Source organism: Lytechinus pictus, chromosome 11 (assembly GCF_037042905.1).
Source record: "Lytechinus pictus isolate F3 Inbred chromosome 11, Lp3.0, whole genome shotgun sequence".
Lineage (NCBI taxonomy): Eukaryota > Metazoa > Echinodermata > Echinoidea > Temnopleuroida > Toxopneustidae > Lytechinus > Lytechinus pictus.
Genome location: NC_087255.1, coordinates 32435041 through 32461684, shown reverse-complemented (window position 1 = coordinate 32461684; position 26644 = coordinate 32435041). Strand labels below are relative to the sequence as shown.

General features: G+C 36.7%; 1 protein-coding gene across 2 annotated transcripts in view; it reads right to left on the bottom strand.

The window, feature by feature from the left end:
- Window positions 1–1304: 1304 nt before the first annotated feature.
- Window positions 1305–26644, bottom strand: part of LOC129271195 (rapamycin-insensitive companion of mTOR-like) — a 51976-nt gene continuing 26636 nt past the window's right edge. Inside the window, exons 7-28 of one of the 2 annotated variants that reach the window (XM_064106368.1) lie at window positions 26448–26530; window positions 25759–25846; window positions 24855–25012; window positions 23689–23769; window positions 22986–23086; window positions 21776–21941; window positions 19520–19594; window positions 16088–16192; window positions 14267–14313; window positions 13457–13607; window positions 12732–12949; window positions 12053–12179; window positions 10983–11224; window positions 10434–10713; window positions 9133–9225; window positions 8570–8676; window positions 6846–8093; window positions 5798–5942; window positions 4825–5188; window positions 3734–4055; window positions 3033–3171; window positions 1305–1596 (exon numbers count right to left, since the gene is read on the bottom strand). In XM_064106368.1, the coding sequence (XP_063962438.1) occupies window positions 1522–1596; window positions 3033–3171; window positions 3734–4055; window positions 4825–5188; window positions 5798–5942; window positions 6846–8093; window positions 8570–8676; window positions 9133–9225; window positions 10434–10713; window positions 10983–11224; window positions 12053–12179; window positions 12732–12949; window positions 13457–13607; window positions 14267–14313; window positions 16088–16192; window positions 19520–19594; window positions 21776–21941; window positions 22986–23086; window positions 23689–23769; window positions 24855–25012; window positions 25759–25846; window positions 26448–26530 (4415 nt within the window). In that variant the 3' untranslated portion in view covers window positions 1305–1521. The remainder of the gene's footprint in view (window positions 1597–3032; window positions 3172–3733; window positions 4056–4824; window positions 5189–5797; window positions 5943–6845; window positions 8094–8569; window positions 8677–9132; window positions 9226–10433; window positions 10714–10982; window positions 11225–12052; window positions 12180–12731; window positions 12950–13456; window positions 13608–14266; window positions 14314–16087; window positions 16193–19519; window positions 19595–21775; window positions 21942–22985; window positions 23087–23688; window positions 23770–24854; window positions 25013–25758; window positions 25847–26447; window positions 26531–26644) is intronic. The other variant, XM_064106369.1, reaches the window with a different exon arrangement.

Genomic DNA, 26644 nt, shown 5'->3' with positions numbered 1-26644 from the left:
AAGCGTGTAACTACAACTGATGACATATCTTATGAAACCGGTCCACTGTATGGCAGAACTGTTTTAAGCCAATCAGGTGACACATAATAGCTTGTAACTACATTATTGATGACATGATTTATGAAACATGACCTGGCTGTCTCAAGGTGACTAAATGGTAAGAATACTCTCCAAGTAATATAGAGGCCTTTTGATCAAACGCAACTCCAAAAATCAAATCAAACAAATGCCACTATACAAAAGCTGTCAATCATCATCATCATAATAATAATCATCATTGTCAAAAAAATTGCTAAACCCTTCAGTCCTAAGCCAGTCTCACATATGGAATGACATAGAGTTGGAAGGGCTTTATCCACGTTTAGAATTTATTACATTATTATGGGTAAGAAATCAATGATAAATCAAAATGATGATCTGTAATTTGGGTAATCCAAAATTCAAACACAACTTGACTTTCAACCAATGAAATACCCCTATTAGGATCTTGTGTTCCGACTTTTTAAGTTGCGTTTGAACACAGCCCGTTCTGCACAGACCCTAGATGTTACAAGTAATTGTTTGAATAATTACACGCAATAAATGATGATAAAAACCTTTGAGTTGTTAAATGTATTCACTGTATAAAGTGGGCCTTCAATGAAACAACACTTACCCCTATGTTTTTTTTTAAATACCTCCTTTCAATGCTAAAAATGATCATAAATGTATTTTGGAAAGACCAACAAAATTCAAAAGAAACCATCATCATCATATAATACTGACAAAAATAGAAAGAATAAAATCTATTTCATTATTTCAATAAAATGCTTCAGGATTATAGCTGGGTAAATCCGACATTCAAATCACGGAAACTCCTGCATGTACGAGGTTAAATATCTTGCGGAATCATCTACAGAATTTGGTGTAAGTATCGAATTGAATAGGACTTAAGTCAATTTCCCAAATGAGAGAAATACTTAGTTAGTTTTACTTCTCAAGGAATTAAGTCAATTTTCCCTGAAACCTGACAATGGAAAGTTTTATGTCCAATCAGTAAACAATATCTAATTTTTCCTCTATCCATTCACAATTAGTAAGTGCCTTCGAATATCAAAGTATGACTTGCTAATCTTGTCTAGCTAGACTGTGAAAGACAGCAAAACTAGATTCCCTATAACTGAATTAAGCGTAGCATATTGATCTGTGCTGTCCAGCGATTTACATGAACAATGAATGAAATGTGAAGTATGAATAAATACCATGATATGACACACTTAGTATATCTTTATCATCATTAATAGCTCACTAAGACTTTGCTCATACTCCTCGTAAAGTAAAATCCTATTCTATGATTTACTGTATCAATAAAATTCTAGATCCATTCTGAAGGAAACATTTGCAGAAAGTTCACTTAAAATTATTGCACATGATTTTTGTTTACTCGATGACTAGAAAACTTGAGGAACTGATTGCAGTAGCACAACATTTCTGTCTACATTGGTCAAGTAAATTGATAGGTCAAAGGTCGGAGGTCAAATGTCAGGATCCCGAGGAGGTGGATGGCGTATCGCTGCTTTCTTCCAGGCCAAGAATTCTCTCTGCTTCGTGGTGGAGCTAAAAATGATATGGAGAATATGATGAAGATTATTCAATTGAAGAGACAACTGTTCATTGAAAAAACAAATCATGACAGCAAAAGGAAAAAAAGTCTGAAAATACCACCTGCACAGAACGAGGGGGGGCAAGTGCCCCCCAAAATAATTCCCCGTAAAAAAAATTCCCTTTTTTTCAAAATGGAAAATGCCCTTTTTCAAAATGAAAAGTGCCCTTTTTCAAAATGAAATACCCTTTTTGAAGTAAAACATAATACATTTTAGAGGTTAGAAAATCACAAAATCACAAAATTTTTGGCTCGCGTTTTGCACTCATATCAATTATTGTTTAGTATAAGGTATTCGTCCTGTTCATGGTTACAAAAATGCACAGAATGTCCAGTTTTCAGGTTGGAATATCACACATTTTTGGCTCGTGTTTCGCGCTCGCATCAATTATTGTTTGTTAAGGTATTCATTGATCATTCTGTTCCTGGTTCCAAACATTGCTTCAAATATCCAGTTTCAGGTGAGAAAATCACAATTTTCTGGCTCGTGCTTTGTGCTCGCATTATTGTTAAGTAAGATATACTCATCCTGTTCATACAAAAATGCTTAGAATGTCCAGTTTTCAGGTTAGAATATCACAAATTTTCAGCTCGCGCTTGCATTATTCGATTGGTGAGATATGTAGCCCGTATCCTATTCATGAGTCACTAAATGCGGTCTTTAAAAGGTTCCTTTTCTGGTCAGTATTTTAAAATTTTCAGCTCACGCTTTGCGCTCGCGTTAATTCCTTAGTTAGATTCACATCATTTTTTTCATGATAACAAAAACTGCTCGGAATGTTTACTTTTCATGTCTTATCAAACAAAATTTCCAAAAGTTTGAGGTTGTGATTCACGCTTGCAACATCTCGCAAGGATGCCCTTCTAACAGTAATTAGGTCCATAATTGACAAAAAAGACCTTCAGATCTGAATATTTTTCAAACCGCTAAATCGCGAAAAAATAAAACCTAAATATATATCTGAGCAATCAGAAATCACTTCAAAAAAACTTTGCTCAACTTGATTACTATAAAACACACAACTTCTTCACTAGATGATAATGTCATACTAGTGAAAATATCCGTTTGTACAAAAATGCACTTTTTGGCATAAAAGTGCCCTTTTTGGCTTTGCCCCCCCCCCCCCAAACAAAAATTTGTTCCGCCGCCCCGGCACCTGCAAACACTTTGATACTTGAAAAAACATGTGTAGTTTTCACAAAAGGAAATTATGTGTGTGTGTGTGGGGGGGGTGGGTGGTTGGTATGCGTCTGAATTTTGAAAATAAGATGCTCCACTCATCCCTGACTTAGGGACTAAAATTGATTTCAATGGATCACAAGTTTCTTGCAGAGTTTCCTAAGACATTGATTAGTCGACATACAATCAACGCACAAAGTGGTTTCCTACCTCGTGAAAATGAACCTCTTGGAAGAGTTCCTGAATGAACCTCCTAGAAGTGAGTCTGTAGCTACTGGTTGCTAATAGATTCATTACATCAGAGAATAAACATGTCCTCTCAAAGGCTCGAGGAAACTTCTCACGTAATCTAAAACAGATCAGAAAATACACTTGCGCATGAAACAAAAGCCAGTCTCACATATGGAATGACATAGAGTTGGAAGGGCTTTATCCACGTTTAGAATTTATTACATTATCATGATTATGCTGAATATGAATCAATTTTCATACAGAGTTTATTCCTAATATAATTTTGCTTCTTCAAGATGACAGAAACTTGAAAGATGTCACGTTGGCAGCTTAGTGTGTCGGAGTGCCTTTGAATGTTTCTCATAATGGCACTATATAAATGCTCTCAATCATCATAATCATCAATGTTGTCATCACCACCATCATCAAAACTTCTGTGAAACCCTTCAGTCCTGGTATTGGTAAGACATTAATAAATTAAAACTTTGATCTCTAATTTGGTCAATCTTGATCTCACAAAGCAGCTACTCCTGATTTTTCACTGATTAGATTTATTCTCAGCCAATAAGATTAAATGGATTTCAGTCACTTGAAAAGTGAATATCACTGACAAATTTCATCATGAACTGCTATTCTGATCCACGACAGTGCTTTAGAAAAAAATATAAGATTCAACATACCCCAGCAATCCTTCTTCGTGTGCCTTCATGCCCACCGAGCTACTCATCTTAATCACCAATCGGATGACCTCCCTCCTGATCATCTCCCTTCCCTTGGAAGTATCGTCACGCATCCGGACAGCTCCTTGACTCGACTGCGAGACGCTGGTCCCGGTGCTACCCACGCTGGTCGGGGTGGTATTGTCCAAGCTGCTGCTACCGAACGGGTTGCTGGCGCTGGCCGAGCTGTTGCCACGGGAACGAATGAGGAGGGGCTGAGGAGGATCAACAGGCTGGAAGATGACCAGAGAGGCAGGGTCATCGGGGTGAGGGATTGAATCGCCTGGTGGATGAAAAATAGGAATAAGAAAGTGAATACTCAGGAGATTTGTCTGCATATTACTAAGAATGTTTCCACCTCCAATTAATTTGCTGAGCAAAGCCTTCACTCAAGGAAAGGGATCGTGAATATGCAGCCTACAGTCACTGGTAGTGACTTGTGTACAGAAGGTCCCCATCAACAGGAAGTTGTACTTGTGCCAGTCTTGTGTCAAAACTCACTTGCTGATCAGGAGTTTCAATCAGGGTCTGTGTCTGCAGAATATCCACCCACCACCCCCTCCCGCGCAGAAAACTCCTATAAAAACATACTTTTACCACACAGAACAATTACTTTCCATTTTAGAGTAATGATTTAACAAACTTTCCAGGTTAATTCAGGTATACATTCTCATCGATTGTTTGAAGGCCATAAAAAAAATCAAGATAGAACCCTTACCAAAGATTCAGGATTGAACAAATTTAAATCCATTTCATAAATAAGAAAGCATGACTTGGAATTATAAAATTATATTTGTCTCCAAATGATACTAGATCTCAAATTAATCATTATCTTGATTTCTGATGTTATTCAACAAGCAAAGGACGAATAACCTTGCAAGTTTATACTCATTAGTTCATACTGGGGTGAAATATATTTTAAAAAATTACTTTTCTTTTTCTGTATCACACATCCAAAAGCATTATACAAGTCAAGAGAATAAATAAAATGTGTCATCCAATCATCTGTATTCATTCACGATATACAAAGACAATTTCCAAATGCAACTCACCATCTTGGCTCTCCAACGACCTTGTCCTGACCTTCGTACAAGCTAGACAGTGCTCAATCTGATGCAGATTATTATCCACTTGCACCTCTTCCTCTACTTCTGAGGCATCCTCCTCCCCTATTCTCAAATTGGAATAGTCTGCATCTCCCATGCTCAGTGTTTGCTGTTGGTCTGTACCATGTTGGTCTGAGGGGTGGCTGGGTGGTGATTCCAGCGTTTGAGGTGGAGCATTGCTTTGGGACGTGGATCCCGAGTCTGGACTGTAAACCTGGACCTGAGGTATGTGGATGTCCGTCATGGTGGCTGGGGATACGGCGTGACTCGCGGGGGTGCTGTGACCGTCCTTGTATTGACTTTCATCAGACTGTTGGAAAAATGTGAATCAATTTCTATCTGTCAGTGTCACTTTTCAGATCAGATATGAAATCAGTTGGTGATGGCCTTTACATTTTTCTCAAATCTAAACCAGCTAACACTACAACCACACATTAAAAGCCAATGAAGGCATAATTTCTAAGCTCAAAGGTACACGTATGTGATAACTCTTTAGAATGTCAAGAATTGGAGCACACAAAAATGCAAAAAAGTAAACAGAAATACAAAATATTATGGAGTTTTCACTCCGCGGCCTTCAGAGGACTCAAGAACGCATTGTTGGAAATGCCTTTCAAATGATAAAGAATTGCTGGGAAGTCTTTGTCAATGGTGAACCAGTACAGCGATTTCATTTCAGAGCTGACAAAAAATTGCAAATATGTCGTTTATCGAGAGTCCAGGACTAAACTGCTGTTTTGATTCACAGATTTTCGACAAAGACTTGTTGATTTTTTTTTTCATGAAGAGCATTGACAACATATTTTCTCTCTTTTTTTAACATCCGTACATCGCTGTGCAAAAACTCACTACATCAACTTCTAAGTCTGTAGAAGATACTCAAATAGACATGACGAAAGCATTGAGCAGAGCTACTTACATGGAATATGAGTGTGACATCTACAGGTAAGCAGAGACCAGTGTATTCAGTCTTACTGCTGGATGATGAACTAGAGTGAAGTGACTTCACAGATGGTGCTTTCGATACCACAGACGCCCTCTCTAGACAGCTCATGCTCACACTTCTGTGGCAGGCAAAATGAAGAATAGAAATTAATGATCCAGATACATACATAAGACTACTAAAGCAAAAAAAACAGAATCTTTTTAAAACAAATAGTAATAATGGTCATTTATACAGCACTACCTATCTAGAAATAATATAACATAAGGCGCTCTATCAAATACTTACCTATTTATCAATAGTTCTTTGACGTTTTAAAACAAATACATCTACATCGCATAACAATAATAATAATAATAGGCATTTACATAGGGCCATATATCTAGAAATAATCTATTCCAAGGCGCACTATTATTACTACCCCGACTTTAGCTCAAGCTGCCTTCTAGCAGTCAGTGTATTTGAGGAACTAATCCTGCCGAGTACCCATTCACCTCACACGGGTTGCATGCAGTACAATGTGGGTGAATTTCTTGCTGAAGAAAAACACACCATGGCTGGGGTTTGAACCCACATCTCTCTGTTTGCAAGACGAGAGTTGTACCCACTAGACCATAACGCGAGCACAAAATGGCATAATTGTGTGAAAAAAAATTTGTAAAATGTGCCTGCCCATGGATATTTTCAAGACCATTTAAACCCAACTAAATCCTCAAGATAGAGGAATTGGGATGTGGAAGGGTAATGCAAGATCATTGCAAGATTCTATGAAACATCCAAACATCTATTCTGCAAGATATCTTAAAAATTGAATTCAATTCCTAAATGCATGCGTCTGATTTGTTGAAATTGGAGTTGCATTTGATTGTGACTCTTTCTATGACAAGCTTGTACCTATTACAAATGGAACATGAATTCAACATTTTAGTGACGTTACTGATCAATGTTAATGTAATCACAATCTACATAATACTTAGAACTTACAATTACTGTAGCAATTAAATGAAATTCGATGTTCACTTACTCTACCATTCCTGATACTCCTCTCCGTAACTTCATCTCATTGGGATTACCAAATGAAGATGCTCTCTTAATAATGCTATCATCCTCTCCTCTGCTTAGCTGTCTGTGTTGCAGCTTCAGAGCTTTCAAAGTCGCGTAACCGTGAGCATCCCGCACAGAGGTGAAAGCGGCACTAGTCTCAAAAAGATTGGAATAGGAGCTGAGGTTCGGAGACAGAGTCTTGGATATCCTCCTGACAAAGCTGGGAGTCCTTTTGAGATTGTGCCTCTTACGGAGTGTATCTGAGGAATGGATACTCTTAACAGTCATTGAGCTGGAGACGGTGCTTACGCTCGACATAGAGGATTCGACGGGGGGACTCGAGGGATTGGAATGCATGGAACCAACACCGCTGGTCTGAGATGTGTCTGTGGCAAAGCTCTCGCTCCGGCTTTTGGTCCCCATGCTGCTGTTGCCGCTCTCGTTACTGTCGCAGCGGCGCTTCAGGCTGTGGCTCCTGTCGCGGGACTGCGCTCGCGATCTCTCGTGCACGTCCTGATTAAACCTCACACCTTCCGAGCTTCTGTCCTTACACATCCTTGAGCTGGCGTCGCTATTGCTGCGTAATTTGGTGATCACTGAATCGAAGGGGGGAGGCTCATCGTCATCCTGGCCCTCTATTGTAGGCATTGTTTGTGCTCTACGCAATAATGGTGTCCTTGAGGCCCTATCAACAACGACTGTCCTGCCTCCGTCGGACACCTCATTGATTCCTGGTAGCTGCTCTGTGGCTGAATTCGTTCGATCTCTCTTACCGAGTCTAATCAGAGGGCTGGGTGATGTTGATCGCTCCTCGGTGGCTGGATGCGCCTTCGCATCCCCTCCAGAGTTTGTGTCTCCAGTCACCTCCAAAAAGAAATTTGGTGGTCCTCCCGGTGTAAGAGGACTCTGTACAGGGCTAGGTTCCCCTGCAAAGAACTTGACATTGGGGTCGACCTTTGGCGTGCTGCTGTCTCCCGGAGTCTTAGGGCTTTCCACTGTGTAAGGGCTGAAGCTGGGTAAACTAACTGGAGAGGAGAGATCCCGATGGTTGTGGTTGTACTCCTCCAAAGGGATGGGGAGATTGTTGGATACATTATCTCGGTCTCTATCTTCCATCACTGGGAAGTAATCACCGCGGCAGTGACGGATGCTCTCCCAACCCAGACTGCTCAAACTGTCAGCTCCTTGTCTCGTTTTACTGATCAGGCCTAGCACATAGAAGCAGGTCCTGAAGCACACATAAGACAACAACAAAGAGAAGCAAAGAGTTGTGAGTGCGAATTAGAAAAAAGCAATTTCATGTAGGAACCAACTACTCTTATCACTAGATCATATCTTTAAGTGCACACTTAGTTACCAAGAGTGCATATAGCATTTCCATTTGTTTAATTGCTGGATAAAAGAGCACTGTCGATTAAATGCCCTGCTCAAGGGCACATAGGTTCCATGGCTGTGGATCGATGAACCCCAGACTTTCAAATGTCTAGTCAGGCCCCTTAAGACAACTCGGCCAAGGCACCTACGCCAAACTGATTACTATGCCAACATTATAAATCCCTTGATGATACAGCTTATATTCACTTGGTCTACAGGCAGCCGGACTAATTCTAAGATAGTCTAATAGCACATATCCCGAACCCAATTGGTCTAATATTTATTTCGATCATTTACTGTATGTAACAGCTCAGAAGGGAAATGACATACCCTCGTATAGAGAAGACCTCACATTCCTCTGCTAATCTGATGATATCAGGGATGATCCCCTCTTGTTGGAGTAGCTTCAGACCCCATGTTGTGCTACCAGTATGACCCTGCAGGAAGTAGAATCATGATGGTCAAAGGTCAAAGATATACAGAGAGAAAAGGTTATGCTTCAATTTTAAATCAATCAAACGTCCATACTTTTTTTAGATCCCTACATTTCAGTAAATGCTTATACTTGATATATTATTTTGTAAATTGAATTTTGTTTTATATTTCAATCAAATCCATTTATTGTATTAAAAAAAAGTCATTGATATTTTGATTTTTTTTTTCAACTTTACATTTTGCTGTTAAAAAAAACAAAAACTCTTGAACACTTATGTTCAATTGCTATTCATTCTTTCACACATCAGCAGCTGCAAAAGATTTACGCCAGAAAAGAGAGAAGCATCAGAAGAAATGTTTTTGATTGAGGAGATGCTTTTTTTTGTCAGAAATTATAAAGATGGACTACTATGAGGTGCTACCATGATTATAAACTGATAAATCCAGGCTTATCTTACCAATGCCCATAATGAAGCTTTTAGATTGAGAATGGAGTCCATGTTCTCAACATCTCCAAAGCGAATAACCTCACACATCTCTGCAATGTGATTCTGAAATCATATAAGACAAGGGATAAGATTCTACATACAATTATATAAAATTCAAAAAATAAAAATCACTGATCTGCTCTGAAAAACACAAGATGATCAAGTTCACCTTGCCATTAGTAAACTTCAAATATGATGAAACTTTGCCAAAGTCATAGGTACATGTATTTGCCAACTCCCTCCTTCATTTATCAATCATTTTCTTAGTCATTGAAATTGAAAATTGACCTGAAGCTACACACATTACATTTATACAATGAAATTGAACTTACATAAGGTTGATGGTAGTTACCATAAAGAAATGCAGGGGTATAATTCACTGTGTATTGAAACCATCTTTTCCTATCAGTTTTCCTCGTCCTTGGTAATGTGGCCACTAAAATTTCTCATAACGTACTTTCATAATTTTTTCTAGAATTCCTACAATTTTAACTTGTCTTGTCATTTGATAGATAGAAAGTCATAAACAGTATTATCACCCATATCAGACATCTGAGCTGGTCATTTACAAAACCGTATTTCCCTGTATTTTATTATTATCAGGAAGGGATAGGTATATTGTTTGTATTTTCCTCGGTCTCAATGCGCGTATTGACTTTGCATGCAGAGACGACGCAAAATATACCTATGTATTTTCCCTGGTCTCACATCCGGGCCTTTGAGGATGCGAATGAAGTGATACGCTTCATAATGTTCTGCGCACCAACGATCTACGTCATAATAAAGACAACGCTGGATCTGGGCGCTTGCAAGTACGTCATAATGGTAAAGTGCAGAGCCTAGACACTGATATTATCATGACACAACAGAACTCTATTCTTAAAAGATATCACTGTTATCATGATTTATGCTCTAGATATCTGATTTGGATGATAATAAAAATATTGACTGCCCTTCTTTCGGGGAACATCAAATATATTGCCCTTAAAAGACCCATATTGCCCTCGTCTAAAGACTCGGGCCAATATGATTCTTTTGCTGGCAATATATTTGATGTTCCCCTCAAGACCAGTCAATATTATATATATATCCCCTTTTGGGACCACTTCTATATAAAGACCACAAATTAGGCTTCCCATGAATAAAACCCCCTATTGAAACATGTCCACTATGACCACCGGCTCATAAAGACCATCCTTTTGTCTCCCTTGGGTAATCTTTACAGACAGGTTCCACTGTCTTTTCCTAATTGTACTCGATTTCATTTTCACCTGTTTCTCTATGAGCTCACAGCCGACTCTATGCTTAGCCAGCTGACCGTAGAGATGCACCGGGACATAGACATCTTTCCTCTGTCTTCTTTCGTCCTTTGATCTCCTGATGAACCCACCGGAGACCTGAGGACGATGGTAGCAGGTGAAAGCCTCGTTGATTTCTGTCTCTATCAGGGTCACATACTTGCGGTTGAAGTAGGTGTACCATCGCTCAAGCTCGTGGGAGACGTAGTTGACGTCATGGAGGTACTTGAAGCCTTTGGTTGTGGAGATGAACCTGAGAGCAAGATAATAATCGTTTGTTTGAAGGTAAAAATCAGTTCTGGTAGATCCTAAACAACGGTTTATATAAAGGGAGAAGGCAGAAGCAAGACAAAGATGGTGTGAAATTCCCCCATCGTCAAGTCGGATGATAAATGAATAACAATTCTCATCATGGATAATCAAGGATCATCACCATCAACATCATCATCATCATCATCCTCATCATCCTCATCATCGCCACCACCACTACCACCACTCCTACCACCACTATCAACCGCTTACCTAGTCAATAACAGAGCACCCTTATCCCCCATATGCAGCAGTGGAGGTCTCATGTGAACTAGACTATGCAGATTAGCATCATCTTCACACGCTTCATCCAAGATGTCCACAGCTAGATTGCTGATAGTACGAGCTTTGTCGTGGAGCTGGGTGATGAGAAGCTCCACACCCCATGTATGGAAGAATGGTGTCTGAGCTCGTAGCAACACACGCAGGTGATTGGTGGCGTATATCCTCATTGACTGCCAAAAGTAAGAAAAACATCATATTTTACTTGCATAAACATATCAATGACTGGCAAAATGAAAAGGTCTTTATTCTTAACTCAGGCTTAATCTAAACTCTGGTCGAAAGCTGTGGTATAATCATGGATAGCCAATTGTGACACATCTCTCTTACAGTAGGAGTTCAATCTGTCAGCATATACGGTATTCGATTTCATCATAGCTGTCTGGGAATAAATAACTAAAATAGTCTTCTTCACAATTGAAATATAAGGAAAGAACAAAATACACATAACAAATATACAGTTACCTATTTTTTGACACATTCGACTTCCCACAATTTTAGCAAAGAGTCATAGTACATGCAGGCCTGAATTAATCTAGACTTAAGAATGCGGGCAAAGTGATTAAGTGCTGGTAGGTTTGAAAAATGATTTCATCATCTTTGCTTCAGTATTGTAAGAATCTACATATAACCCTAATCCTATCATTCATATGATTTTAATCCCCCCCCCACCCCCCTTTCCACCCCGTGTAACTTATTATGTAAAAATTGCATCTTTCGTGCAGGAATCCTGCAAGAAGCCTCTCATCACCAATTCTTAAACTTCATGACAGACAGAGAGTAATGTGGAATGCGAGTAAGCTGCTACGAAAAGACGCATGGTTTCTTTATAGCGGTATTCCTGATAGAAGACACGGCACAGACTTTTGACAAGGTACCCCACAGCTATTCTCAATTAATTATACAAATGGTTGTATCTTTTATGTTCAAGGTCTTGGTTACATATATTCCCAAATATAAATTTTTGCTGACATTTAATGCTAATCTAAAAGACTACATACCTCTGAAGATCCTGCAAGCATCTTTCCCAGAACAGTTCTAGCCAGTCCATCTCTCTTGTAATCCAGACAGGTAACAACAAGCTTCTGTAATGTCTCATGATGAGGCATTGAACACACCTCCAAAAGACTGAAGTAAAATAGAAGAAGAATTGTTATATTTTGTTATTATTCAGACCTCCCAACCCACTTAACTGCAAAATAGGGATGATTTTGCTGAAAAAAAGTATATCCAATAGGATTGTGCAGTAAAGTTATTGAGAAAGAGAGGAAAATCATATCGAAACAAGAGTTAGGATTGGTCAAAAATTTGTATTCTTTTCTCCAAATTCAGAGTAGTTGAGGGGTCTGATTATTGTACCTCATCAAAGACACTGACATTAAAGACCTATATGTATCAAATTTTATATATATTTTCTATTTCTTAAATATATAGGTCTTCAATCTTTTTAGAGGGTTGTTTTCATAAAAATGTACATGTAAGTCTGACTAAAAGTTACGCTCATATACCGACGCAAGCATGATATTTACATGCAGTCTCATTTATTCATACACCATAATCTGACCTAATGCAGAGATACTTTATATACAATACACAATCTGGAATTTAACTGGGATTTTCAGTCAGACATGACCCCCCCCCCCCCGCGTCTTTCACTCCTACAAAGTACAACCAACTTACTATTGAAAGACACCAGCTTTCTCCAGTATCTTCTCCCCCTCATGGGTCTTTGAAAGCTTTCCAACCAGTAGAAAGTAATCCTGACTGAGTGTGGTCTGTATACTTGATGGGCTGAAGACTGCCTGCGGAGGGAGCTCGTTACGAGGAGCCATGCTGATCTCAAGGAGACAATCTCCAATATCCACGGCTAGCTCCATGAGGAGCTTCTCTGCATCAGTCTAGAAATAATGATATTTTGATTTAATAATAGTATTCATGATGATGAGGATTATCATCACTAATCAACATCATTATAATCGTCATCATCAGCACCAGCAGCATCACCATCATCATCATCATCATTACATCATCATCAACACCACCACAACCCCATCAATCATCAGCATCACAACCACTCATTATCATCAACATCATCAAACCATCATCATCATCACCATCACCATCACCACCATCATCATCATCATCACCATCATCATCATCATCATCACCATCACCACCATCATCATCATCATCACCATCATCATCACCATCACCATCACCATCACCATCATCATCATCATCATCACCATCACCATCATCATCACCATCATCATCACCATCACCATCATCATCATCATCATCATCACCATCATCATCACCATCATCACCAACCACCACCACTACCATCATCATTACCAGCATCACAACCACCAACTCCATTTAAAACCCTTAAGAATGAGACTTACTTCATCACAATTCAGAAGAAAGTTGAGTAGCTGACATCCAATGATGGTATAGCTTTGTATTTCACTAGATCGGCCCAGTTCCTGCCCGAGACTGATCACAGAGTACTGCTTACTCATCGGTTTGTAGAACTCAACCAACCGACGAAAAAATCTGATCAGAATGACATAACAAAACAATCTTGTGTTACAGACAAATAGTCAGAGGTATCATAATAATTATTATACAGTGCAGCTACAACAATATGTACACTCCAACAATTACCCTGGTTGTAGCCGAGCCAACATACATGTACACATTGTAAGCAGCTCAAGCATTCAAGGAATGAATCCTACCGGGTATCCATTCACTTCACCTGGGGTCTAATGTAACACAATGTGGAGAAATTTCTTGCTGAAGGAAATGGTGTAGGATTTGAGCCCCTGACCATATGATTGAAAGGTTAGATTCAGAACCACTTAACTATGACACTTCTATAATGTACCCCATAATATTCCTACCACATGGTCACCTAGCAGTCAAAGGATATACAAATTTTACTAATCAAATAATTTTTTCTTCATTTTAACATAATCTTTAAAGCATTCAATTGATAGCCAAATTACACAAATTTTTTTTGTTATACAGCAAATGGCTATTATATTGCACATCATTTTTTTATTTATATATATATATTTTTTTTTTTTGGGGGGGATAACATTTATCAAATGATGTAAAAACTGTGAAAACCTCAACACATTTACACAAACTAATTGTTGCCCACCTAAAATCCAGCTCAGACTTTGTGACACACCGTAATTTTTGTTTCTTACCTGTTCACATTAGCATCCTCAAATTTCTTCAAAGTCACCCCTCCTTTCTGCAAAACAGAACAAAAAATATGGTTCAGATTCAGATATTTTTATTGTCCAATTGCAATCAAGTACAAATGGAAATTCAATTTGTTCGCACAAAATAATTTAGAATATTACATGATACACACAGAAGATTACACGATACATATATTAAAATATGATAAAATATGTCTGGATATTTTCACATCAACTTGACCTGGCTCAAACTTCAATTCAATTATTTACTCATAAAAACATATCAAATAAACGCAAACAGCAGATGTCAACATTATACAAATATTGAAATTCATATCCCCAGCTACAATAATGTATGCATTGGATTAAGTATGAAAGGAACAGTGAGAAAGGAATAAGCCTTGTAATTAGCAAACCATATAAAATAAGGTTTTGACTGAAAACATTTTATTAAAGCTAACCATTTATGGGAATATGATATGATATACATGACAATCAGATCTGCTGATTGAAATTCAAGCAAGATCGAAGTTTAGGAAATAACTAATCGTAGAATTTAATAAGATAGAATTGCATGCATCTTTCACACTGGCTTCAATTAAAGTTTTATGCAATGAGTTTTCTGAACCATTACACAAAAATTGAAAAGTAGGTTAATTGCAGGTCATGACCTTCCTATATGATACATGAACTTGAATTCCTGGTTCACTGGACTCTAATCTTATCACTTATCCAACCCACCTGTTATACTTAGGATCAACATGTAAATAGCAATGAAAGATAACCCTATGCTTTATCAGGGAATAATTTTCCTGGTATTGCATTGCAAATTAATCAAGTTTTCAAAGACTGCTACACATAAATTCTTTTTGTGTAGCAGATATTTAATAATAATAATCCGTTTTTTATATAGCGCTTAATACATCGGAACGACATGTCTAAGCGCTTTACAGATATTTTATTACCCCGGTCATCGGATTCAATCAGTCATTCCCGCACACAATGTGTGCACATCCTCCACTCCCTGGGGAGTATTCCAGTCAGTCGCCGGTGAGGCGCACACAGTACTGGACAAGCTACAATGACTTTCACATCCTACCGGGTACCCATTTAGCACCTGGGTCGAGAGTGGCAAAGTGTGGATTAACGCCTTGCCAAAGGACACCAGACCGCGGTGGGATTCGAACACACGACCCTCTGTTTACAAGGCGAGAGTCAGAATCACTACACCACGGCTCCTCCACGGCTCCTTCTATTTACATAGAACTGTACAGAACCTAACTGAGACTTTTTCTCTCATGACCAAAATGCTAATCAAATTTGGTAAGCAAAATTATTCTGCTTATATAAATAGGGAACTTATTATTGGTGTGACTCATTGGAAAATGTACATCTACATGTAGTATTGCGACTATAAAGGTTGATTTCAAGTTCATTGTTGACCCTTTGGTTTTGGTGCTTTTACACCAGTATAAAACCAAACATAAAATGAAATTGGTCCTGAAAAGTCACTCACTAGTTGTTGGGGGTGTCATTAATGTGATCTGGATCAGTTTCATAAACTCAGAATAGGTTTTGGAGCTGGGGGAAGCAATCCAAATTGTGGTTCCAACACCAACACCGGACGTGAAATCACCCATTGTACATCTATTATTCACTTTTGTGGTCTCAAAGTGTGTGACAGTATGTCAGCCGTGCACAACTTTATGAAACACACACCTGCTTTTATAAACCACTTTTTTGTACCCCTTGGCTGGTCTTTATATACAAGTTTTATTGCATAAATTGGAAAAGAGACAGAGAATACAAAGAGAGTTCATATACCTTGATTGCTCCACCAATGAGTTCCCAGTTCCAGACGGAGTAGTCTTTGGTCGTCAGGACCAAGGTTTCCTTGATCATTGTCTGAACTGCAGAATCCTCATTCTCCTGTTCCATATAAAATATTTGGATTATCATTAAACATCATTACACCATAATAACACATTACACCATTATCACATCATCACTACCCCATCATGACACTATCATTGCACCATGATTTACACCATGATTACACCATAATTACACATTACACCATTATCACATCATCGTTACACCATCATGATAATATTATTACACCATCAATACACCATCAAAGCACCATCATGACACTATCATTACACCATCATTAAATCATGTCACTATCTGTACACCATGATTACACCATAGTACACCATCATTATACCATTAGGTACTCAACCTAGGTGACTTATTTGTATTCTTGTAATAAGCAGGAAACCTTAAAGTCTTAATGCAACCAAATTTGTGAAGAAACTCCACTCCTTTGCTTTCAGCAACAAAAACAAAACACCACAGTTTCTACTTCTCAGAACGAAAACACAGAAAGATCGGTCAGAAGATTTTTACCACATTTTACATCCCACACTGCATTACTTCATGTCTTAGAAAATACATGTAGGCCTATATCTATGCTCCATACAAACTTGTTACTAGTTTGTTGTTCATACAAATCATGCATGCACATACAGTAAGCCTCGTATTAAACTTCATTTTTCCTGAATGTCAGTACGTCAGCAACCAACCATTCACAATCAACACACTCATCTGCACAATTATGCATACATGAATAAAATATGAAATCAACAAAGATATCAATAGTTGATATCAAGCAAAGCAACTCAAGCAATTAACTTGCTGACGTCCAAGTTTCTCATTCAAGTAGACGAAAGATAGGAGCCACATTTAATCCATTCCACTGACGCATATCTACATTGAACAGATAACAGCACTGATTCTATGTCTATCCTGATACTTGTCATGCAACCTTATTCAATAAAGCTATTCTTTTCTATGATACTCAAATCAATACCATTTTACTATCACACAATTACTGATTACTCCACAATTTCATGAAGAAAAAAGGGTTTTGAACAGAATAAGTTTACTATTCCTTAATTTTGCATTTTATCTGCATATTACAATAATATACATGTATTTTCATTTTTTTTCTAAACCAAATCATTTATATGATGAAAAATTAATGATGACCTGTTTGACTCAAGATTATCAAGATATAAGATAACATATTATCAGTACACATGCATGTAGCTTAAATGCAAGAAGTTTTATGAATATTATGCAAATTATGCAAATGAGAATGCAAGCATGCATGTGAAATATGCAAATAATAAGCCAAAGAATGTGAGCCATGCAAATGAAAGCTGGTACAATATAGAAGTGATCAAAAATCTAAAAAAAATCACAGAACTGAGGATCAGGTGTAACGAAAAGAGATAGAATCGATGTTCACGGTTTCCCATAGACTTACAATTACAATAATTCGGTGGATTCACAATATGGTGCGCCATTTATCGGTTGCAGTAAACAGGCCAAATTTTTAACTTAAGGGTCGACATCACGCGTAGTTGCAGGCAGCGCACTGTGCTAGTGCACTGTAATGCGACTGTGATGCTTCAAAAATGAAAATGATTTGGCAAAAGCGGAGGAAGAATTCATGAAAACGGTCTCAATTTTGCAAAGAAATATGTGGCAAATTTCTCTCCCTCCTCCTGGACCCTAATAAACATTATATGCAAGCCGGTGGAGCCATGTCAGCCAGCGCAGCATAATCGCATGCATGTTGACTTTTTCCCCATGAGGGATTGCGAATTTCGACCCGTCTGCTGCAACCGATAGATAGCGCACCGTGTTGTGAATCCACCGTATTGTAGAAGTGTATAGTAGTAAATCTCTTTACACCATTCGTCTATGCCTAACAAACAGTGTAATAGAATGAAGTACAAAATTAAGATGACATACAGGTCATCTTTACTCCAATTGAAACATTTCTATAAGATTAATGACAATGAAAAAAATACAATATCAGATATATATGTACGCTTATGAATTTTTAAAATATAAGACAAAGAAATTTAAAAAATGAAATAATTTAATAGGTATATCAAAGTATCAAAATAAAAGAGAGCAGAGGATAACAAAACTGATTATTTCAGAATGATCTTTAAACAAAATAAGAATCTATTATTCCTACATTCAAAATAGCTCCTATTCTAAATCTAGATTTAAATGAAGGGAAAGAAATTGCACATCAAAAGAGGTTATTTTTTAATTCATTTAATTGAAAATCAGAAGAGAACGAAGATAATAAAGAAGCTTACTAAGTATGTGAAAATGTATATCAAAAGGGTGCATATCTATTGATATTTACAGTTTGGTTATATGTATCTCAGTCATACCTTACTAAGGACAAAACAGATCATCAAGCTATGTGCCAAATCAGAAATTACTTTACCAACAAGGTAAAAGTTTCTAGAGTCGATCTAGAAGAGATTTCAACAAGTTATAGATTCAATGTGGAGTGCTTTGGGGTCAGTTTGGAGTACATGTAGTACAGTAAATTATCGGAGTTAATTTGTAGCAAGTTTAGACATGTTGTGGAGTAGGTCTGGAGTTGTTTAGAGTAATTTGGAATCAACTTGAGTTAGTGAAACATTTTGGGGTCACTTTTAGTTTGGTACGGTTACAATTTGGGAGTCTTTCTTGATTTGGATATTATAGTCAATATTCAGTTTGGGACTTTGGAGGCACATTTGGTTCAGCTCGGAGACAGTTGGGAGTTGATCGAAGTTAGTTACCAAGTACATTGTATTTGTTTAAGTCATGTTTAAGGTCAGTATGGAGTCAATCTGAACTAATTCTGAAAGCAGTTAGAATTGAAGAAGTGTGAAGTCAATTTTATGTTGGTTTTGAATAAGTCTGCTTTTTAATCAGTTTAGTATTGGTATGACTGAGATTTAAGGCCAGGTTTTAGGCAAATATATGGCAAAGAATATATTTCAGCTTTTCACCTTACCCATATGCAAAAACAATAATCATATTGTATCATAGCTAAAAGGTTTTTTTTTTCAGGTTTCAAAAATAATTTTTAGTAAATCAGCTCATTGCAAAGGTTGACAAATAATCTTGCACATTTTGAAACATTTTTTCAAGAAATAAAAGTATGCATTTTTATTCATTTTTCAACAAATACACTTTAAAATTAGGTTGACACATTTGGACAGCAGATTACACTAAATCAAGCAAAATCTTGTCTTTGCTTTGGAATGGACAGATTTGCAAATAATACTACAATTTAATTTTGCATGATTCAAATTTTGTCAAAGAAGCCTTACAAGAAGGAGGAGACAAAAAGAGAATAGGAATATATTATGAAGGGTTTTATTTTGGACAGACCTGCGTTGACCGATTTGATATCTTGTCCCAGGACGATGACTTTCCCAAGGGTGAGGAGAACGATCTGCTTCGCGACTTTTTCAGTCAAGTTCAGGAAAGATAAAATTAGTGCCATTAATTATCCAGCACCAATTGCATATAATCAGTATAATACTTAAAAGTTGAAAATTGGCATAAGAATAATACACATAAGGTCACAAAAAAAATATAATATTAGTTATGATTGAATATTGATTATCTAAAGAGAGGAATGTGTTTCAATGACATGTTTGTCCAAAATTTGATAATATAACACATTGAAGGATATTATATTACACAGAAAACAGAATGCTTTAGCTCTAATCAAACATAATTACTGTCATGTTTTCCAATCAATGATTTTACTTTCTGGTGAGCAAAAAAATCAAAGAATTAAAGTAATAACCATCACGATACTATTCTGAATTTACTATTATAAATTTCATCAGATATTTATTAAGAATGAATAGGTATTCTTATAAATGAAGAAGAAAGGGAAAAACTGAGGGTAAAATGGGGAAATATATATGTATAATTGGATGAATAAAAACATATGAGATTGATTTGTTAGTAACATGGTTAATCATGGAAAAAATGTAATCAATTTCATGCAATGTACATTAAAAGCCATGCAAGTTAGTTGAGTGCCATGGAAACAAATAATGATAAACACATTTCAAATTATTTATCCTCCCAACATGGACCACAAAACAACAATCTTGCTTTGCAAATATCATTCAGAAACTATGCGATTCTCATGTTTTCATACCAAACAAACAAGAGACAATGCAGCAAAGTTTACAATGACCAAAAGTTAGCTCTGAAACAGTACACCATTTTATAGGAAGCATAGCCCAATACCTAAATAGAGAATTGCCTGATTGTAAGAATACTGTCATGTACATGTACATATCAAAATGCACAATTTCAACATTCAGCACTCTGTTCATATGTATCATATACAAGGCTAGCTAGCTTCAGACAAAAGGGGAATCTAACTCTAACTCAATCTGAAAACAGCTATCACATACTGACAACAGAAACAAGATATTCTTTTAGAAAAATAACAAAGAAAATGTTAAACTCATGAATGACGTGACTCCCCAAAATTACCCTAAATAGAAAGCCATAGACAATTCTAATACTGGGCATGGTTGAACACTGATATCATAGCTACACCCTTGCTCTTATTAAAGGTCAAGTCCACCCCAGAAAAATGTTCATTTGAATAAATGGAGAAAAATCAAACTAGCATAACGCTGAAAATTTCCTTAAAATCGGATGTAAAATAAGAAAGTTATGACATTTTAAAGTTTCGCTTATTTTTCACAAAACAGTGATATGCACAACTCAGTGACATGCAAATGAGACAGTCGATGATGTCCCTCACTATTTCTATGTTTTCTATTGTTTGAATTATACAATATTTCATTTTTTACAGATTTGACAATAAGGACCAACTTGACTGAACTATATAATATTACACAATGCTAATTCCACATGTTCAGGGAGAAATGAATTGTTTTTTCACTTGACAATGAAGGGAAAATGAGAATATTTCATATAATTAAAATACAAAAGAAATAGTGAGTAGATGACGTCATCAGTTCCCTCATTTGTATACCGACCAGGATGTGCATATAACTGTTTTGCGAAATTAAGCAAAACTTTAAAAGGTCATAACTTTCTTATTTTACATCCGATTTTGATGAAATTTTCAGCATTATGCTGGTTTGATTTTTTCTATTTATTCAAATCCATGTTTTGTTGAAAGTGGACTTGTCCTTTAAGGGTATGGCTTCCTGTCTCCTTTATACAGATACCATACTGGGCATGGTGTACCCCTGATACTACCAGAACATCTTTGCACTTATTAAGGTGTGACTCCCTAATTTCCCCATACCAATAAAATGACTACCATACTGGGTTTAGCTTACCCTTAATACCACAGCCATAACATTCTAACAATAGAAACAAGATATTCTTTCAGAAAAACAAAGAATAAAATGTTAAACTAATGATTGGTGTGGCTCCCCGACTGACCCGAAATAGAAGATTGTGTTCTTATAATTGTGTACCCCTGATACTTCCAGAACATCCCTGCACTTATTACAGTGAAGCTCTCAATCTATTCCCTGATACACTTTAAAGATACCACAATGGGCATAGCTCTTATTAGGGTGTGGCTCCTTATCCCCCTCATACCCTCAAATGACTAGCATACTGGGCGTGGCTTACCCTTGATACCACCGGTACATCCTTGCTCTTATCGGCTACCACCCTCTGGGTGACAAACATGTCTGAGTTGCTGAGGATGTGGTCAAGATAGAGGCTGCACGGTATTAGCCCTCGTTTCTTCATCTCGTGATGCCGCTCGAGATTTGTCACCGCAGCACTCGCACGACTGAAGATGATTAAGAAAAAATAAGCTTATAATTAGGGATGCCACTAAGGCTTTACAAAAAGTCTGAAAATCATCTAGAATGGCCGGTTAACTTCATGAAAAAGGTGTTTTTCTATGACAGAAAGTATGATTAAAAAGTCTGAATTCAGACTTCAGTTAGAAAAGTTGCATCCCTATATAATGGAGATAAGAAATGATGATGATGGAGATAAAGATGATGGTGGTGATGTTGATGGTGGTGGTAGTGGTGGTGACAACGAAGAAGATGATTATGAAAATTAAGGTGAGGCTAATGAAGATGTTGATAATGATGACACACTATTTGACTAATTGGTAGCTTTAAAAAAATTGATGGGTGCCAAGCTTCTCCTCTGAACACACCATTTGCTCTTGTGACAATTGCTCCAGGCTTCATTTCATTTAAGATGTAAGGTTAGGGTTGCAATAGTATTTTACTTTAGGTTTCAGGCTTGGCTTAGGGTAGGGTACAGTGTTAAATCAAAGGTAGAAATTAGTCATTTGATTAGTGTGTGGAATTCCTACTGCATCAATCGCTGCCAGAGCAAATTTCAAGAAACCGCTTCTCCATTATCTCTGATGGAAAAGATAAATATCAAAGCGCTGATTTTAATAATTCAAAAGGCTGTCAGGGGAAAACGGTGAATAACTCCACTGAAAAAAATCAGAAATCCTGTAATATGTGTCTCCTGAACAAAGTCTACCCCATCATAAGCATCACTTAAACATAGACACAAGGGCATTTCAATTATAGTCTAATCTATCTAAAAAAGAATAAATGCCATAAAAATATATTATATGAAAGCAGATGGAGATGTCCAAGATATATAGAAGCAAGCCTAACATTATCTGGTCCAATCAGCATCTTTTATTGACACTCTGAAACCACTGCTTTTCCTCCTTCTGTATTTCAAAATATACTGTACTCTTATATCGGCAGCAATGTTACCCAAAGCAACAAAGAGCAGCTGTTTTCCAAAAGGATTGTTTGATATAACGAAGGATGTAAATTGAATGATGCCTTACTTTCTCTGAAGTAGTGGCACATCAAAAGATGCAGCAAGTGTCATGAGTGTTGGTAGGCAGTGATGATGTTGTTCACATTCTGGAGGTAGTATCTTGTCCGCCTGTGGAAGGGATTTAGAAATTAAAATTCATAAGAAATATATTCCAAGGCACCTCATGATGGTAGCATTAATAACTCAGGTGGGCATTTGGTTAAGATTAAAAGGATGAAGGGTGGCTACAGTAGGTTAGGAGATGAGGAGGCACCATAGCTCAGTCAATGATTTTCCAACGTGTAATGCAGTCTTTGATGAGTGCTGAATCAAAATGAATTAGTGGTTTCTTTCGACTCATGTAGTCAAAAGATTTTTGGCTCATGAGGCCAAAATAAATTTTATTTTGAAAGAAGGCAATTTTTTAAATAATGTCTGAAAACAAGTAAAGGTTATTAAGGAAAGAAAATGTCCAAAATCTCTTAAAAACAAGGTTTTTAGAATATAACGCGAGGGCAGATCTACATTACATTCCGAGGCAAACTCACATTACAGGAGGAAATTGACAAGCACTCTAGGTATTCTTGTATCCCAGACTACAGGAATTAAAATTCCTTCATAGCAGGTTACACATGACAAATAAAAAAGAAGTTTGATGTGCACTAATGTACATGCAAGTATGAAGATCCCTTTTTTGTGTTCAATTGAAAAAGAAAATTATTTTTACTTACCATATATAACAATTCACCAAGCAAAATGGTAGCTTGGATGGACAGATTAGCATTGTCAGATGTCACCACCTCAACGAGACTCTACAACATTAAAGTAATCAAAATGAATGGATAATGCAAGCAATCAACGCTGAAACAATTGAAATCAATCCAATGAAATTTGAATAGATTGTAATGAATGCCAGCAATATCAAAACAATGAATGCAATTATGAAACAAAGTAATCACAATGATCGATAAAAATACTGTAATCATCAAATATTAATTGATGTATGCTATTAACATTGAACCAATCCGATGAAATTGTATAAGAAAAATTTGTAAATACCATCAAAAGTGATGAAATTAAACATGCAATCAAATATGAAATCATGAATCTTATGAATGTAACAAATGACAGTCACTGAAACCTTTATAGGTAGCTTTATAGCAAAACTAGTGTCAATTGTCAATGTGCATATCCTGATTCCTCATTGATTGGATTAAATAGGAAGTTCGACCTGAAGTAAAGTTAGTTGTAAAAATACCAGAAAAAATAATGAAAAATATTGGTGAAGGTTTGAGGACAATCCATCAAAGATTAAGAAAGTTGCTAGAGTTTTTAAGTTTTTTTTTGTTTATGACATCATATACAAGCAGGTGCCCCATATGTTATGTAATATTAAATGCATAAATTTCTTTTTTTTTAATGGTTCATGTTGATTAAAAAAAATCTTTCAGGAGTGGGTGTGACAAAATTTGTCTTTTGATATACTGAAAGTACAATAAAAACCATTTTCATGTTTTTGAGAAAATGACATTTCATTGATTTTTTTACGACATGATAAATAGGGAAGCTGCTTCCATATGATGTCATAAATAAAAAGAAATTAAAATTCTAATATCTCTTTAATCTTTGAAAGTTTTTATTCAAATTACACATTTTTTTGCTATTTTTGCAATGAACTTTTTGTCAGGGTGAACTTCCCCTTTAAATGCAGTAAAGGGGAGCATTTCATGAAAGGACTTGTCAGACTTTTATCCGACAACTTCTGTTTTATCTGACAGTTACAATAGTAACACTGCTCTCAACATTCAACATCAAGGATAGTTTCAGATCTGAAATGCTCCTAAAGATTAGAAAGAAAAAGATGCCGAGGCAAATTCCTGCAGAAGAAATGCCTTACCTCTAGTAGACCAGCATTAATAAAGGCAAGTAGGAGCAGGGCTAAGTGGTTCTCTGTCAGGTTTGGTCTAGTGATGGCCCTGTTTGGAAGCAGGTCCAGAGCTTCAGCAACAACAAAACCTTCTGTGAGGTTCCAGGAACTTTTCATTTGGCAAGAATCTGTTTAATAGGAATATCATTAAAATCAAAGCTGCGGTCAGAAAGTGCTTTCATTCTTGAAATTGGGCCCCCAAAATAAAAAAAAACAGAAACAACCAAATATATAATACATGTATAATTCATCCCATATACTAAAGAGACAACAGAAATATACGATATTGTGCCAATTGCTCTGATAACATCTGCCCTACTGGGTTATCTGCTCACTAAGCCAAACTTAAAAAAACTAACCTTCAACCTTGAAACTAAACCTCACAACAATCCACATCCTCACATTATTTTTAGTGAATACTCTATAAAATGAATAACCCTAATGACATGATTTCTGAGAAATAAATAATAACTGAACATTCTTATGCTTTACCATAAGTCTCTAAGCACTCTACGAAAGTGCAGCATAATTACCATAGCTCTAGGGGAGCAACTGTATATAACGCATACTGCATTTCAAGGAATAAATTCTCCTGAAGACGAACGCCGAGTTAGGGTGGTCCTATTCAGGACCAACATATGTCCACAAAAGAAAACATGGTGTACCATGAAACCCACTACGTTCTTCTTCTTCACCATGGAAACCTTGGTCCCCATTTACCCTCACCTCAGTTGAGATCAGAACAAAATAGATGACTGTTATGCTGTAGGAAATTAGTACCCTAAGTATGGTTTGAAACCATAACCATGTTGGGTCATCCAAAACAAATAGCAATTATCATTTTTATTAACATACAAAAAGAAGGAGAAATTACCTATACTCTGTAGAGCTGTGGCAAAGTCCTCTGTCCATTCAGGAATTGGCAGGTAAAAGATGTCATACAGCACTTCTAGCAGGTATCGCTGATATACGATAAAGTCATGAAATTTTGGGGTTAATAGACAAAGGTAAATACACATGTACTGTACTGCAAGAAATTTGGGTATTAAAATTGACGATTGGTCTACACTCGCTTCCACTAGTATCCGTTTGGTCTCATCTCATTTGGTCTAATCCTACTTTGTTTACTAACCATTTGGTCTAATAACCATTCAGCACATTTAATTTACCACTTTGTCTAATTCATAGTTAGGATTTACACATTTTGTCTATAAACCTCCACTAGGTCTGACACCATTAATCTATATGGTTAGGTGAACTATTTATGAACAGAATTTTCATTTAACAAATCAAAAAATAAAAAGTGGAACTTAGACCAACTGGGTATAATACTAAATGAGGAATTAGACTAAAAAGTAAGTATTAGACCGAGAGTAGACCAAACATTTTGGAGCTAGGAAAAGTAATATAAATTTTTATTTTATCACCAATACCGGAATCGACACCAAACTTGGTATCATCCATAGACTTTAGGGAAACACTTTAGGGAAACACATTCTTAATATAGTTGACAATTAAAGTTAAATTCATGTAGTACTTGCAGATTGATGGTAAGACACTTACTCTGTTTTCATCATTGTGTACACACAGGATGGCAAGGAGGGACTGTAACCCAGTGGCATCAGATCTACATAGCCGTATCATACCTACAGTAAAACAAAAATAAAATCAGGAGTTAGTAATAACTATCGCACTATGGGGAGTGTTATAGAACTGTCTACACAACAACAAAATCAGGAGTTAGTAATAACTATCGCACT